Raw genomic sequence first — 15,646 nt, forward strand, 5'->3', positions numbered from 1 at the left:
GGGAACTCATGTCAGGCCAAGAGGATTCTTCGAGAAATTACAACCAGATCCAACAGCCAGAAAATGTGCTAAGCAAAAGAACATTAAAGAAACACTTTGTGGCAAAGCAAATCAAAATATCGCCAACATGAAGCCACTGAGAAAGACTTCCAAACTTACGGACCTCAGCCGCCTATATTTATCAGCTGTATGACTTCCCTTGGCCTTCCCAACATACCGGGCCTTGTTCTATCTCTGCCCACAAAGCTTGTATATCCTCCTGTTCTACCCGAGGCTCTACCTTTGTTGACCACTCTTATTAGGGGGTCACAGGCATTTTGGTAAGCCTTGCATGTGAGTTGTTGGTGCTACCTTGGTTTTCATCACAGCTTGTGGGACTGTAATTTTTGACTGCTCAAATCGTTCATATTTCTTCTTGGTTTTGGATAATTAAGGACACTTTTTCTGTTTATTTATTTACAGTCACTGTTACTGTTTACTGTACACAGCTTTATTGATCATGAAATGACATTAGCCACAAGTGTATTATAATTTTCTGTGTTAGTTCAATATATTGTTACTTTTTGATGCCCATATGGGTACTGATTATAGTTACAAGTTTACGAACCTTGGTGATAGCCAATTCAATTTTTTGTTTAACCCTTGCACTTCTCCTTTGATAAAATAAACAATGTAAGCTCTAGTTGTTCCTGCTTATAAGAGCATAAGTGACTTTCTCCTCTGTTTGTATGACCCTTGGGTGAGAAGGCCTGATGATTTCAGCATATTTAAGATCTTCTGTATCCTGCAACAGTGACATAGTTACATAGTTAGTCAGGTTGAAAAAAAAGACACAAGACCATCTAGATTATATATATATATATATATATATATATATATACACATGTATATATACAGTGGGGACGGAAAGTATTCAGACCCCCTTACATTTTTCACTCTTTGTTATATTGCAGCCATTTGCTAAAATCATTTAAGTTTATTTTTTTCCTCATTAATGTACACACAGCACCCCATATTGACAGAAAAACACAGAATTGTTGCCATTTTTGCAGATTTATTAAAAAAGAAAAACTGAAATATCACATGGTCCTAAGTATTCAGACCCTTTGCTGTGACACTCATATATTTAACTCAGGTGCTGTCCATTTCTTCTGATCATCCTTGAGATGGTTCTACACCTTCATTTGAGTCCAGCTGTGTTTGATTATACTGATTGGACTTGATTAGGAAAGCCACACACCAGTATATATAAGGCACAGATCTGGCTAAGGTTACAAAAAAAATTCTGCTGCACCTAAGGTTCTTAAGAGCAGGTTCTTATGGAGCCCACTGTGTATATACACATATATATATAATTATTATTATTATTAAACAGGATTTATATAGCGTCAACAGTTTTTGCAGCACTTTACAACTTGAGGGCAGACAGTACACTTACAATACAAATCAATACAGTAGGAATCAAAGGGCCCTGCTCGTTAGAGCTTACAATCTAGAAGGGAGGGTCAAGTGGAAACAAAAGGTAATAACTGTGGGGGGTGAGCTGATGGAGAAAATTAAGAAACAGTTGTTAGGTGTGGGTAGGGTAGGCTTCTGTCACGTACCTGGTAGGTTGTGAGCCCGGAGTGCAGAGAAGGACCTCCCTTACAGCTCCCACTCCTGTTCCTCTGGAATGGAGACAGAAGGCCAGGAGTGAGGAGTGGTATGGGTGCCTGGCAGGATCGACAGTCACCGGAAGTTCAGGAGTGGTGACACCCTCTGGGTCCAGAAGCTGAAGAGGAAGCTGGATTACAGAGAGGACCCGGAGCCACAGCAGATAAGGAAGCAGGTAAGTAAGCAGGTAAGTAAGCAGGACTGGAACCAGGAACAAAGCAGCAGGTAGTAGCCTGGAACGCTGGACTGGAACCCGGAACAAAGCAGCAGGTAGTAGCCTGGAACGCTGGACTGGAACCTGAAACAAGCAGCAGGTAGTAGCCTGGAACGCTGGACTGGAACCTGGAACAAGCAGCAGGTAGTAGCCTGGAACACTGGGCTGGAACCTGGAACAAGGCACCAGGTAGTAGCCTGGAACGCTGGACTGGAACCAGGAACAAGGCAGCAGGTAGTAGCCTGGAACGCTGGACTGGAACCAGGAACAAGGCAGCAGGTAGTAGACTGGAACGCTGGACTGGAACCAGGAACAAGGCAGCAGGTAGTAGACTGGAATGCTGGACTGGAACCAGGAACAAGGCAGCAGGTAGTAGACTGGAATGCTGGACTGGAACCAGGAACAAGGCAGCAGGTAGTAGACTGGAACGCTGGATACAGGTGTCAGACTGAGGGGTGGTCAAACAAGCCAGAGGTCGGTATCGGTCGATCAGCAGAGGTACCAGGGACAACACAGAGGGATGGTCAGGCAAGCCAAGAGGGTCTGGTGCAGGCGGATAGCAGGATGGTCTAACAGGAAGCCGGGTCAGATAGCAGAGTACACAGGTCAGATCAGGTTAAGGCACACGGAACGCTGTAGAGCAGAGAGCGGGGATGGAGTGTGACAGGCCGGTTTAAATAGCCCGCCTGGCACTAGCGGGAGTGCGCGTGCCCATGCGTGACAGCACCCGTGAACGCGCGCGCATGCGCAGTGGAACCCTCGGCCGTGTCCCCCTGCGTCTGGATCGCTGATTATTGGCAGGATCTTCATGACATTGCCCCCCCCAAGGGGCAGCCTCCGGATGCCCCTTTGAAGGAATTTCTCCGGATGGGCTCTTTTAAAAGATTGCAAAAGATTTTCAGCATGAATATTATCCTCGGGTTCCCAAGAATTTTCTTCTGGGCCGAACCCCCTCCATTTTATCAGAAATTGATTTTGGTTGCCTCTTCTCCTATGGTCCATGATAGCCTCCACCTCAAATTCTTCCTCCCCATCCACCAAAATTGGATCAGGAGGATCCGTACTTCGGCCTGGAAATGGGTTAGAAACAGAGGGTTTGAGTAGAGACACATGAAATACTGGATGCACTTTTAATGAATCCTGAGTTCAAGTTCGTATGCTACCTCATTAATTCTTCGCTTAACAGGAAATGGTCCAAGAAACTTGGGACCCAATTTCTTTGACGGGCAAGCCATCCTGAGATTTACTGTAGATAACCATACCTGGTCCCCGGGTGTAAGTAACAGCTCACCTTGTCTCTTCTTATCAAAAATTGCTTTATTATACTCCTGGGTCCTGGTCATGGTCTCCTGCAAAACTTGATTGTTGGAAGTGAAGAAGTCCAACCTCTCCTGAACTGCGGGTACTGTGCACTCTGGAAGAGAATTAGGCAGAAAAGAAGGGTGGTAACCATAATTTGCAAAAAATGGGGTTTGTTTGATAGCGGAATGAATAGAGTTGTTGTAGGCAAACTCAGCCAATGGAAGAACAGAAATCCAATCATCCTGGGCAAATGAAGAAAAACAGCGTAAATATTGTTCAAGAGTCTGGTTTGTTCTCTCTGTTTGCCCATTAGTCTGTGGGTGATAAGCAGATGAAAATGAGAGTTCAATCTTCAATGTTTTGCATAGAGACCTCCAGAATCGGGAGGTAAACTGTACCCCCCGATCTGAAACGATATTAACTGGTACCCCATGGAGCCTGATGACTTCTCTAATGAATGCCTGTGCCGTTTCTGTAGCCGAGGGAGTGCCCTTCACAAAGTGGGCCATCTTCGACAACCGGTCTACTATGACAAAAATTGAGGTGAAACCCCCAGCCGGAGGTAATTCCACAATAAAATCTATAGAAAGCATCTTCCAAGGCCTATCTGGGACAGGTAATGACTTTAGCAAACCCCATGCCTTGGTCCTGTGCCCCTTGTTTCTGATACAGGTGGTACAGGATTCAACAAATCTCCTACAATCATCACGTAACTGAGGCCACCAAACGGTACGCTGTACCAGATCAGTAGTCTTAGCTACTCCAAAATGCCCAGCAAAAGCATGGTCATGACAGAGTTCTAGTACTGAAACTCGTAGTTCTTCAGGTATAAAAATCCTATTCTCGTGCCATAATAACCCATTCTTAACTTGGAGTTCTGGCCTAATGGAAGACCCCAATTCTGCGGAAGCCTGCCTAATCCGGGAAAGCAGATCTCCCTGAAGCAAAAGAAAATTCCCTGGGGACAGAATGGTGTCCGGAGGGGAAACCTCTTGGGGCTTATGAAACATCCTGGATAGGGCATCAGGCTTGGTATTCTTGGAGCCAGGGCGATAAGTGACATGAAAAGAGAACCTGGAGAAAAAGAGGGCCCACCTGGCTTGGAGTGGCTTCAACCTTTTTGCAGACCTCAAATACTCCAGGTTCTTTTGATCTGTAAAAATTAAGACTGGATGAGCGGCACCCTCTAGCAGATAGCGCCACTCCTCCAACGCGGATTTGATAGCCAATAATTCTCTGTCACCTACATCATAATTTCTCTCTGCCGTGGACAATTTACGAGAGAAGAAGACCACAGGATATAACAGGGCCTTAGTTCCCTGTCTTTGGGACAACACTGCCCCTACTGCAATTTCGGATGCGTCCACCTCTAGTACAAATGGCAGAGAGGAATCTGGATGTTTTAGCATGGAAGCAGAGGTAAAAAGGCCCTTGAGAGTCTCGAAAGCCTTTTGAGCCTCAGCAGACCAGTGGAAACGTGTACCCTGTTTAGTTAGCTGTGTGATGGGTGTGATGATGGCTGAAAACCCCTTAATAAATTTACGGTAGAAATTAGCGAATCCAACGAATCGCTGGATCCCCTTCTTATCTGTTGGGACTGGCCAGTCTAGTACTGCAGTGACCTTTTGAGGGTCCATCTTAATGCCCTTGCTGGAAATGATTAACCCCAAAAATGGAATACTTTCCTGTTCAAATTCACATTTCTCAGCTTTTGCATATAGACCGTGTTGTCGAAGCCGGGCCAATACACTTCTGACGTGCCTGCGATGGGATTCAAGGGAACAAGAAAAAATTAGTATGTCGTCTAAATAGACGATAACAAACAGATCTAGAAAGTCTCGTAAAACATCATTGATGAAGTACTGGAATGTAGCAGGAGCATTGCACAGCCCAAACGGCATCACAAGGTATTCAAAATGTCCATAACGGGTACGAAAGGCGGTCTTCCATTCGTCTCCGTCCCTAATACGAACCAAATTGTAGGCTCCGCGGAGGTCAAGCTTAGTGAATATGGTAGCTGTCCCAAGTCTTTGGAACAGCTCTGGTACCAGAGGAAGAGGGTAACGGTTCTTTACAGTGATCTTGTTCAGCTCACGGTAATCTACACATGGTCTGAGGGTCTTGTCTTTCTTTTGTACGAAGAAGATACCTGCACCTGCAGGAGACGTGGATGGACGAATGAAGCCTTTCTTTAGATTCTCATCGATATATTCTTTTAAAGCCCCTTGTTCCACTTCCGTTAAAGGAAATATTCTTCCAAAAGGTATCTCGGCACCGGGGAGTAATTCGATAGGACAGTCATAGGCCCGGTGAGGGGGTAAGACCTCTGCCCCCTGCTTGCTGAATACATCTAAGAAATCATGATATGCAGAAGGGATGGAAAGGTGTAGACTAGGGTCTGTGTTCAAACAGAGCAGGGTAGGATTCTTCTGAGTGTCCTGAAGTCTACAAGACTGTTGGCAATATGGGGAGGAAAAGGTAACCTCACCTGTGATCCAATTAATGTCAGGATTGTGGGCCTGTAACCATGGCATGCCGAGGATTATGGGGAACATAGGTGAAGCGATGATATCTAGGCATAACAGTTCTTGATGAGAATTGGAGATGGAAACGGGTAATGGAACAGTCTCTTGGGTAACAGGCCCTGACTTAATGGCTGTTCCATCAGCAAGATGAATGGAAAGTCCATGGGTTTTAGGCAACAGAGGTATCCGGTGTTGGGTAGCAAAAAGAGAGTCCATGAAACAACTGCAAGCTCCAGAGTCAATAATGGCGGCTATTTGCAGGGTCTCTCCTGGAAGCTGTAACAGGAGAGAGAGAGCAAGGTGAGTAGTGTTCTTAACCAGAGGTGCAACATAGTCAGAGGACAGAGATAGGCACTTACGGAGTTTAAGGGGACAGTTCCTGACATAGTGCCCAGGTTCCCCACAATACAGGCACAGATTATTCACTCGACGGCGTTGTCGTTCCTCCTGAGTAAGAGAAGGCCGCAGAACCCCTAATTGCATTGGCTCAGGTGGGTTAAACGTAGACATTGGTGGTGCTGGTGATGTATGATGGGGAACTTTAGGGGTAACCCAAGTTGGGCGAGAAGTTCCCATAGCTCTCTCAGTCCTCCGTTCTCTTAGACGTCGATCGATCTGGATGGTTAGATCGATCAATGCATTCAAAGTCTGTGGGGTACCCACCCTGGCCAATTCATCTTTCAGAGAGTCAGAAAGTCCCATTCGAAACTGATAGCGGAGAGCCGCATCATTCCAATTCGTGTCTACACTCCACTTTCTGAATTCCGCCACATAGTCTTCTGCAGCCCTGCGACCCTGCTGAAGGGTGTGCACAGCCGCTTCTGCAGTCACGGACAGCTGGGGGTCATCATACAGCTGATATAGATTGTGGACAAGAAAAGATTACTCCTGCGCTTGTGAGGGTCTGATTGGGTTTGAGAAGAGTAGTATTGTAAACTGTAGCAAAGCTAGAAGAGATGGTATTGCATGTCCCGCTGCCCAGAGATTGACCCCGGGGTGGTCAGGTAAGGCTATATGAAGAGTGATGGATGAAGGACGCGTGATCAAGCTTACATCAAAACATATAAAATTTATTTCAGAGGAAATAAAGAGCAAATAAAAGCAATTGAATAATACCAATACTACGTATCATGCAAACAGGTGACAAAATGTAAAAGACATGAAAAATTAAAAATGGGTTAAAAATATGGGTTAAAAATATATATCATGAGCCCATGTTAAGGCGGGCATTTAGAGTTGGCTAACGCGTTTCGAGGATAACCTCTTCATCAGAGCCTATTGAGAACCAGGGTGCAGTCTCTATATGCCAGTAGGCCAAAATATGTACATCAACATGATGGCTAGTTGGAAAAAACGGCCTGAAATGGAAGATGCGATTTTCTGTGTTCCATACCAGTCCACGTTCAAGCGTTCTATGTGATAGTAGATGGTGTGTGGGTTCTCCTTTAAGTTTGTAGAGAAATGGTTATGGGGTGGTGTGGACCTGTCACTGGCTGGGTAGAGGGGAGATCTTTTGACCTGTATATTCCTGGGAAGGTGCTGTCCAGTAAATGGAGGATGGAGGGGGGTGAAGGTCTCATGAGAGAATGCTGCAGCCGTGTGTGTCCGCAGCAGTCTCTCTGTCTCAGGGGACAGCTGACCTAGTGCGTCAAAGAAGGCGGAAAGATTAGTTAAGGATACGTCCTTTTGCTCCAAGAGGCGGTGGGCCCAGGTTTGGGGGTCACCAGAAAGCAGAGAGATTACGTAGCCCACCTTAGTAGCCTCCAGGGAAAAGGTACGTGGCTGAAGAGCAAAGAACAGTTCACAGGAGTTACGGAAGGCCCTGAATTTGAGGCGATTTCTGGAGAAACGTTCAGGCGTCGGGACCTTGGGTTCTGGAGGGAGCATCACCACTGTTGAGGAAGGCCCGACTGAAGGAGCAGAAGCGGAAGGAACTCCCTGAGCCCCAATGGGATTAGACAAGGTTAACACTCGTTCCTCCAGCCTGGTGTATCCTTGCTGTAGATTCTTGACTGCTTCAGTCAATCCTGTCAGGTGTGCACAAAGTTCCTCCATGGGAGACATTCCCTGCTCAGGCTCAGACATGGCTGTCTGCTACTGTCACGTACCTGGTAGGTTGTGAGCCCGGAGTGCAGAGAAGGACCTCCCTTACAGCTCCCACTCCTGTTCCTCTGGAATGGAGACAGAAGGCCAGGAGTGAGGAGTGGTATGGGTGCCTGGCAGGATCGTCAGTCACCGGAAGTTCAGGAGTGGTGACACCCTCTGGGTCCAGAAGCTGAAGAGGAAGCTGGATTACAGAGAGGACCCGGAGCCACAGCAGATAAGGAAGCAGGTAAGTAAGCAGGTAAGTAAGCAGAACTGGAACCAGGAACAAAGCAGCAGGTAGTAGCCTGGAACGCTGGACAGGAACCTGGAACAAGCAGCAGGTAGTAGCCTGGAACGCTGGACTGGAACCAGGAACAAGGCAGCAGGTAGTAGACTGGAATGCTGGACTGGAACCAGGAACAAGGCAGCAGGTAGTAGACTGGAATGCTGGACTGGAACCAGGAACAAGGCAGCAGGTAGTAGACTGGAACGCTGGATACAGGTGTCAGACTGAGGGGTGGTCAAACAAGCCAGAGGTCGGTATCGGTCGATCAGCAGAGGTACCAGGGACAACACAGAGGGATGGTCAGGCAAGCCAAGAGGGTCTGGTGCAGGCGGATAGCAGGATGGTCTAACAGGAAGCCGGGTCAGATAGCAGAGTACACAGGTCAGATCAGGTTAAGGCACACGGAACGCTGTAGAGCAGAGAGCGGGGATGGAGTGTGACAGGCCGGTTTAAATAGCCCGCCTGGCACTAGCGGGAGTGCGCGCACGCGTGCCCGTGCGTGACAGCACCCGTGAACGCACGCGCATGCGCAGTGGAACCCGCGGCCATGTCCCCCTGCGTCTGGATCGCTGATTATTGGCAGGATCTTCATGACAGCTTCTCTGAAGAGAAGGGTTTTCAGGGATCGTCTAAAAGCTAATAGAGTAGGAGATAAGCGGACAGATTGGGGTAAGGCATTCCATAGGATTGGAGAGGCTTTGGAAAAGTCCTGGAGACGAGCATGAGAGGAGGTGATGAGGGAGCTAGAGAGCAGAAGGTCTTGATAGGAACGAAGAGAATGAGTAGGTTGGTATTTAGAGACTAGGCTAGTGATGTAGCTGGAGGCTAAATTGTGGATGGCTTTGTACTTAGTTGTTAGTATTTTGAATTTAATTCTTTGGCCGACCGGAAGCCAGTGGAGGGATTGACAGAGAGGGGTAGCAGAGACAGAGCGATTGGTAAGGTAGATGAGTCTGGCTGCAGCATTCATGATGGATTGAAGAGGTGATAGACTATGTAGAGGTAAGCCAATGAGAAGGGAGTTGCAGTAGTCGAGGCAAGAGATGACCAGCGAGTGAATTAAGAGCTTTGTTGTGTCATTGGTTAGAAAGGGGCGTATTTTGGAGATGTTGCGGAGGTTGAAGCGGCAGGATTTGGACAGTGATTGGACATGGTGCTTGAAGGGAAGTTCGGAGTCCAGGACGACACCTAGAACCTTGGCATGTGGGGATGGGCTTATAGTTGTGCCATCGATTTTGACCCAGAGATCAGGGGAAGGGGCATATGGGGGAGGAAAAATTATAAGTTTGTTTTTGGATAGATTGAGTTTGAGGAAGTGGTGTGACATCCAGACTGATATATCTGATTAAATTAAGTAAATTAAATTGAGTAAATTAGTGATACGTGAGGAGACAGAGGGAGTGAGCTGAGGGGTAGAGAAACAGATTTGGGTGTCATCAGCGTAGAGGTGGTATTGGAAGCCATGGGATGCTATCAGCTGGCTCAGGGAGGAGGTGTAGATTGAAAATAGGAGAGCTCCAAGAACAGAACCTTGGGAACTCCAACTGAAAAAGGAAGAGGAGAAGAGGAAGTAGAGTTGTAGGAAGTGCTAAAGGTGTGGTTGGATAAGTAGGAAGAGAACCAACGAAGAGTACAGTCACAGAGACCAAAGGCGTGGAGTTTTTTGAGGAGGAGGGGGTGGTCAACCGTATCAAAGGCAGCAGAGAGGTCCAGGAGTAGGAGTACAGAATAGTGTTGATTGGTTTTGGCCGTTAGTAGATTGTTTGTTAGCTTTAGGAGAGCAGTTTCTGTGGAGTGTTGAGGGCGAAATCCAGACTGAAGGGGATCAAGAAAGCTATTATCAGCAAGGTGGATGCTCAGTTGGTTGTAGACCAGACGTTCGAGGAGTTTGGATAAAAACGGGAGCAATATATATATATATATATATATATATATATATATATATATATATATACACATACAGTGCCTTGCAAAAGTATTCACCCCCCTTGGCTTTTTACCTATTTTGTTACATTACAGCCTTTAGTTCAATGTTTTTTTAAACTGAATTATATGTAATGGATCAAAAACTGATAATTGGCATGTGCATATGTATTTACCCTCTTTGTTATGAAGCTCATAAAAAGCTCTGGTGCAACCAATTACCTTCAGAACTCACATAATTAGTGAAATGATGTCCACCTGTGTGCAATCCAAGTGTCACATGATCTGTGATTACATATACACACCTTTTTGAAAGGCGCCAGAGGCTGCTACACCTAAGCAAGAGGCACCACTAACGGAAGACCAAGGAACTCTCCTAACAAGTAAGGGACAATGTTGTTGAGAAGTCAGGGTTAGGTTATGAAAAAATATCCAAATCTTTGATGATCCTTAGGAGCACTATCAAATCTATCATAACCAAATAGAAAGAACATGGCACAACAGGAAACCTGCCAAGAGATGGCCACACACCAAAACTCACAGACCGGGCAAAGAGGGCATTAATCATTGAGGCGGCACAGAGACCTAAGGTAACCCTGGAGGAGTGGCAGAGTTCCACAGCAGAGATTGGAGTATTTGTACATAGGATGACAATAAGCTGTACGCTCCATAGAGTTGGGCCAGAAGAAAGCCATTACTTTCAGCAAAAAACAAAATGGCACGTTTTGAGTTTGCGAAAAGGCATGTGGGAGACTTCCAAAATGTATGGAGGAAGGTTCTCTGGTCTGATGAGACTAAAATTGAACTTTTTGGACATCAAAGAAAATGCTATGTCTGGCGCAAACCCAATACATCACATCACTCAAAGAACACCATCCAGTGAAACATGGTGGTGGCAGCATCATGCTGTGGGGATGTTTTTCAGCAGTCGGGACTGGGAAACTGGTCAGAGTTGAGGGAAAGATGGATGGTGCTAAATACAAGGATATTCTTGTGCAAAACCTGTTCCACTCTGTGTGTGATTTGAGGCTAGGATGGAGGTTCACCTTCCAGCAGGACAATGACCTCAAACACACTGCTAAAGCAACACTTGAGTGGTTTAAGGGGAAACATGTAAATGTGTTGGAATGGCCTAGTCAAAGTCTAGACCTCAATATAATAGAAAATCTGTGGTCAGACTTAAAAATTGCTGTTCACAAGTACAATGCATCCAACTTGAAGGAGCTGGAGCAGTTTTGCAATGAGGAATGGGCAAAAATCCCATGGTAAGATGTGGCAAGCTCATAGAGACTTATCCAAAACGACTTGGCGCTGTGATAGCCGCAAAAGGAACACCAAGTTCACTATATGGACCACTTATGTATTTGTACATGTTGATCATATCCCTCCTTAATCTCCTCTTCTCAAGAGAAAATAAATTCAGTTCCTCTAATCTATACTAATAGCTGTGCTCCTCCATGCCTCTTATCAGTTTGGTTTGCCTTTCTCTGCACTTCCTCCAGTTTTCCGATACCTTTTTGAGAACTGGTGCCCAAAACTGAACTGCATATTGCAGATAACATCATACTAATGATTTGTACAGGGGCAAAATTATATCTCTCGCTCTGGAGTCCATACCTCTCTTAATACAAAAAAGGACTTTACTCTCTTTGCTTTGCATTGCATTGCGAAACTGCTGCTTGGTATTGCATGCTATTATTAAGACTACGAACTAGCAGAATACCCAGATCCTTCTTCACTATTGATTCCCCCAGTTGTAACACCACCCCCCCCAGTACCTATGATGCATGCATATTCTTAGCCCCCAAGTGCAGAACTTTACATTTATCGACATTAAACCTCATCTGCCACCTAGTCGCCCAATTAAACAGAGCATTGAGGTCGGCTTGTAAGTTGGAGACATCCTGTAAGGACGTTATTCCACTGCATAGCTTGGTGTCATCTGCAAAGACTGAAATGGTACTTTTAATCCCAGACACTATATCATTTATAAAGATATTAAAAAGTAAGGGTCCCAACACTGAACCTTGGGGTACACCACTGATAACCTTAGACCATTCAGAGTACGAATCATTAACTACTACACTCTGAATTCTGTCTTTTAGCCAGTTTACCATACATTTACAATCTAATTTTCATGATGAAGTCATGTGACGCTATGCAACGGGTAGAGCCCCCGTGACCGGAAGTGATGTGAGACACCATGATTTGCCGAGTATACACATCATTACATGCGCTTTTGTCTTTCCTATTTTAATAAAGTTTTGTACATACGGTTTTACACTATGGGAGGCTTGTTATACTTTATTCTAACATGTTACTGAGCGTATGCAGCGGAGGTATTAAGGGACCATTGGTGTCTTAAAGGGACCAGCACCTTATTACCCTGGTTATCTGTATATGAAAAGTGGAGATCACTGGAGTTCCTTGGAAACAGATTTATCACTAAAGACTTATATTTATCACATGCATTAAGTGTGTCCTGAGAGTACGTCAAATTATGAAACGCAGAGGGCGGGGCAAGGACGCTAACATCGTTGCGCACACCTTTATCACACTCGTGGCTTTGAGATCATGGCCAGAGGTGATAGGCAAACACTAATAAGCGTTATTACCCTAGTGCCGGGGAGAAACTTAATGCATGTGAGTGGATCTATGTTTTAAATAAAAGTTTGGTCCTAAAAACATTTTTACTCTATGGAAATCTTGCTTCCTCTATCTTGATTTATTTCATGTGTGACCGGGACTTGCTTGAGCGGGCTCAAATGTGAGGGACCATATTGGCAACCAGGATCATGGAGATTAACCCCTTTGGGTATATTGTGGAGTACAGTAACTGGTTTACATTAATTCTGGTGAGTCAATAGAGTGTGGATGGTGAAGGATTTGCACTGGATGTCGCCTATATCAATTTGAATAATACTTTTAAGAAGATTTTCAGTGGTTTTCTGGGGTTCTTCCTTCTGGATCACAAATGAACTTTATTTTTATTTTTGCACTTTGCATATTTTTACATTTGTAGCACAATATTTCGCAGTTTTTTGCAGAATTTGAACTTTATTGATAAGCATTAATAATAAGCATTGTTTACACATCACATTGTATTTAATTAATCGATTATTCATTACGTGATATATATTTTTATGTTTATTGTTGCACATGTCAAATGTTTGATTAGGATTACTTTCATCTATATTTTCCTTGTCAAAAGATACTTTCATCTATATTTTCACTACTGGTATAAGCCAGAGTGATTACAGAAGGGATTATAGACCAACGCCACAACTTTTTGGCAGCGGTTTTAAAAATGTTTCCCTTCATTTCCCATGAATATCCTAGGTGCTGTATTTCCTCTTTTTTACACAGATTTCTACATGTATTGCTGCTTCTAGAAGCAACTACAATATATACAGGTTCATTATTAAACTGTGAATTGTTTGAATTAGGGAATTGCAGCTTATTACTGCAGGTTTTATTTAATAACTGGGTTACATCTAAAATTAAATTTTTCAATCAATTTGAAACATTGTGTGAAATAAAAAAAAAAAAATACGTACAATGTGCCCAGTGACTTGTCTTTGAAAGCCAGATGTTGATGCTGTAAAGCCAAAAATGAGAACCATTAAAGTAAAAATCAGGGCAAAATGATATACAGGAATAAAAAACATATTCAGGATACTTATTTTTTCAATATGTGCTCAATTCCCTATATTTTACTTGTTCATCTGCTACAAATCCTTCTGTGTAGGATGACGACATAGAGACTTTCTATTCAGACTGACAACTCTGATGAAGTGAAATCCTTAGCAGTGTTGTCAGAGCTGCTTGCTGGACTATAGAACTCCCCCTATTCCCCACCACTCTTTGTCCCCCTCCACATGCATAGTTTTATTTCTTACCTAGCAAAACTTTTCTGCTACCTGGAGTACCAAGAGCCTGCACTCAAACTCTGAATGTAGAAAAAGAGCTCTTGAGAGATGTAGTTCTGGTACACAGAGGTGGTTTTTGTTTCGTTCACCTAATCGCGCTAAACAAAAAATAACGAAGAAGCTCGCTGTACTAACTATGTGGTGTTAGTACAGCAATCTTCCCGCCAAGCTATTGTGTTCTGACAGGGGGACTGCCCTTCCCCACCAGAACACATCGGCCATTGGCTGCAAGCGCTGATCTGATGCCGGTCGGCTACTGGTTTTACAGCGTGGCCGCTTGACAGAAGCCGCACAATAGGCTGGCTTCTGTTGGACAGGTTGCTGTACACACGGTCTGAATGTCGTCTGGTTTCTGTTAAACCAGTTGATACTGACCGATGTAAAAATAAAAGAACCAAGCGTCAATGGATCGCTGATTGGCTGAAACGCGTCTAGGTATTACTGCGTCACTGCGACACACTTCTGCCCAGACGAACACAGGGTATCGAGCAGCACCATGGTTAGCGGTAACTACCACCATTGTGGGACGATTTTTCCCCAAAAAATCACCTGTTACACACGTCGGGTACCAGGATGTTCAGGCACCCTAACATGTGAGTGATACTTTTTATTTGTAAATGCTTTTAACAAACGTTTTGAAACAATATTTTACGCAATGAGGATTCTATAACCATTGTATGCCCAATTACTTGCATATATGCCTTCAAAATGGACACATTTGATTTTTGACGTTCAGGTCCCTTTGACTTTAATGGGGTTCGTTAATTGGGTTTGAACTTTCGCCGTGTTTGAAAGTTCTGGTGCTTACCGAACAGGGGTCCGTTCGGCCCATCCCTAGTGGTAATATCACAATGAGTAATAAATGTTGTTTTTCTGTACAGGTACAAGGTACAAGGCTAGTTCATGCGCTAGAGGTCACCAAACTTTTCTGTACAAAGATCACAGCATATATTTTACAAATATCAATTAATTATTTTGTTTTTACTTTTTAAGAAGCAGCATAATGTGATTCAGAACATAAGAGAGAGAAATTACGAAAAACAAAGCAAAGTTCCCCCTTACATCAGGGCCCCCCATCAGAACCCCCTCACATTAGTGTCCCCATCAGGTTCCCCCCTTACATCAAGGTCCCCATTAGAGTCCAACTTTACATCATGGTTTCCATCAGGGTCACTCTTACATTATGGTTCCCATCAGAGTACCCCTTAATATCAGGATCCCCATCAGTGTCCTCCCTTACATCAGTATTCCCATCAGAGTTCCCACTTACATCAGGATCTTCATCAGTGTCCAGCTTACATCAGGGTCTTCTTTTACAACCCCCCTTACATCTGGGCCCCCAAACAGAGCCCCCTTACATCAGGATTCCCATCAGCGGTGACCAACTGATGGGGATCCTCAGTCTGCGCACATCAGATTTCAGCAGGATAAAATCTTGTACCGTGCCAGTTCTGGCCCCTGATCTTAGTTTGGAGATCCGTGCTCTAGAGGTAGAGAGAGGCTTAGGGTAAATTTGGATAATGCTTGGACTTGCTCTTTAAGTTACTGTTAAAGTTTTGAAAATTGATGACTATTTGATTGGTTGCTGTTGCCAAAAACATTTTATCCTCTCTATTTTAATTTATGTATGAGGTCCATTGTAATGATGTCTTCTTAACATTATTTTAAAGGCTAATGCTGGGCATACACTATATGAAAACTTGTCCGAAATTCGGTCATTTGGACAGTT

At 44.5% G+C, this 15,646-nt stretch overlaps 1 protein-coding gene across 1 annotated transcript in view; it reads right to left on the reverse strand.

Annotated features, from left to right (window-relative positions):
- Positions 1–571: 571 nt before the first annotated feature.
- Positions 572–15,646, reverse strand: part of LOC141107160 (uncharacterized) — a 46,651-nt gene continuing 31,576 nt past the window's right edge. Inside the window, exons 4-5 of the mRNA XM_073597910.1 lie at positions 13,546–13,586; positions 572–784 (exon numbers count right to left, since the gene is read on the reverse strand). Of these exons, the coding sequence (XP_073454011.1) occupies positions 680–784; positions 13,546–13,586 (146 nt within the window). The 3' untranslated portion in view covers positions 572–679. The remainder of the gene's footprint in view (positions 785–13,545; positions 13,587–15,646) is intronic.

This window comes from Aquarana catesbeiana, linkage group LG09 (genome assembly GCF_042186555.1).
Source record: "Aquarana catesbeiana isolate 2022-GZ linkage group LG09, ASM4218655v1, whole genome shotgun sequence".
In the NCBI taxonomy this organism is placed as follows: domain Eukaryota; kingdom Metazoa; phylum Chordata; class Amphibia; order Anura; family Ranidae; genus Aquarana; species Aquarana catesbeiana.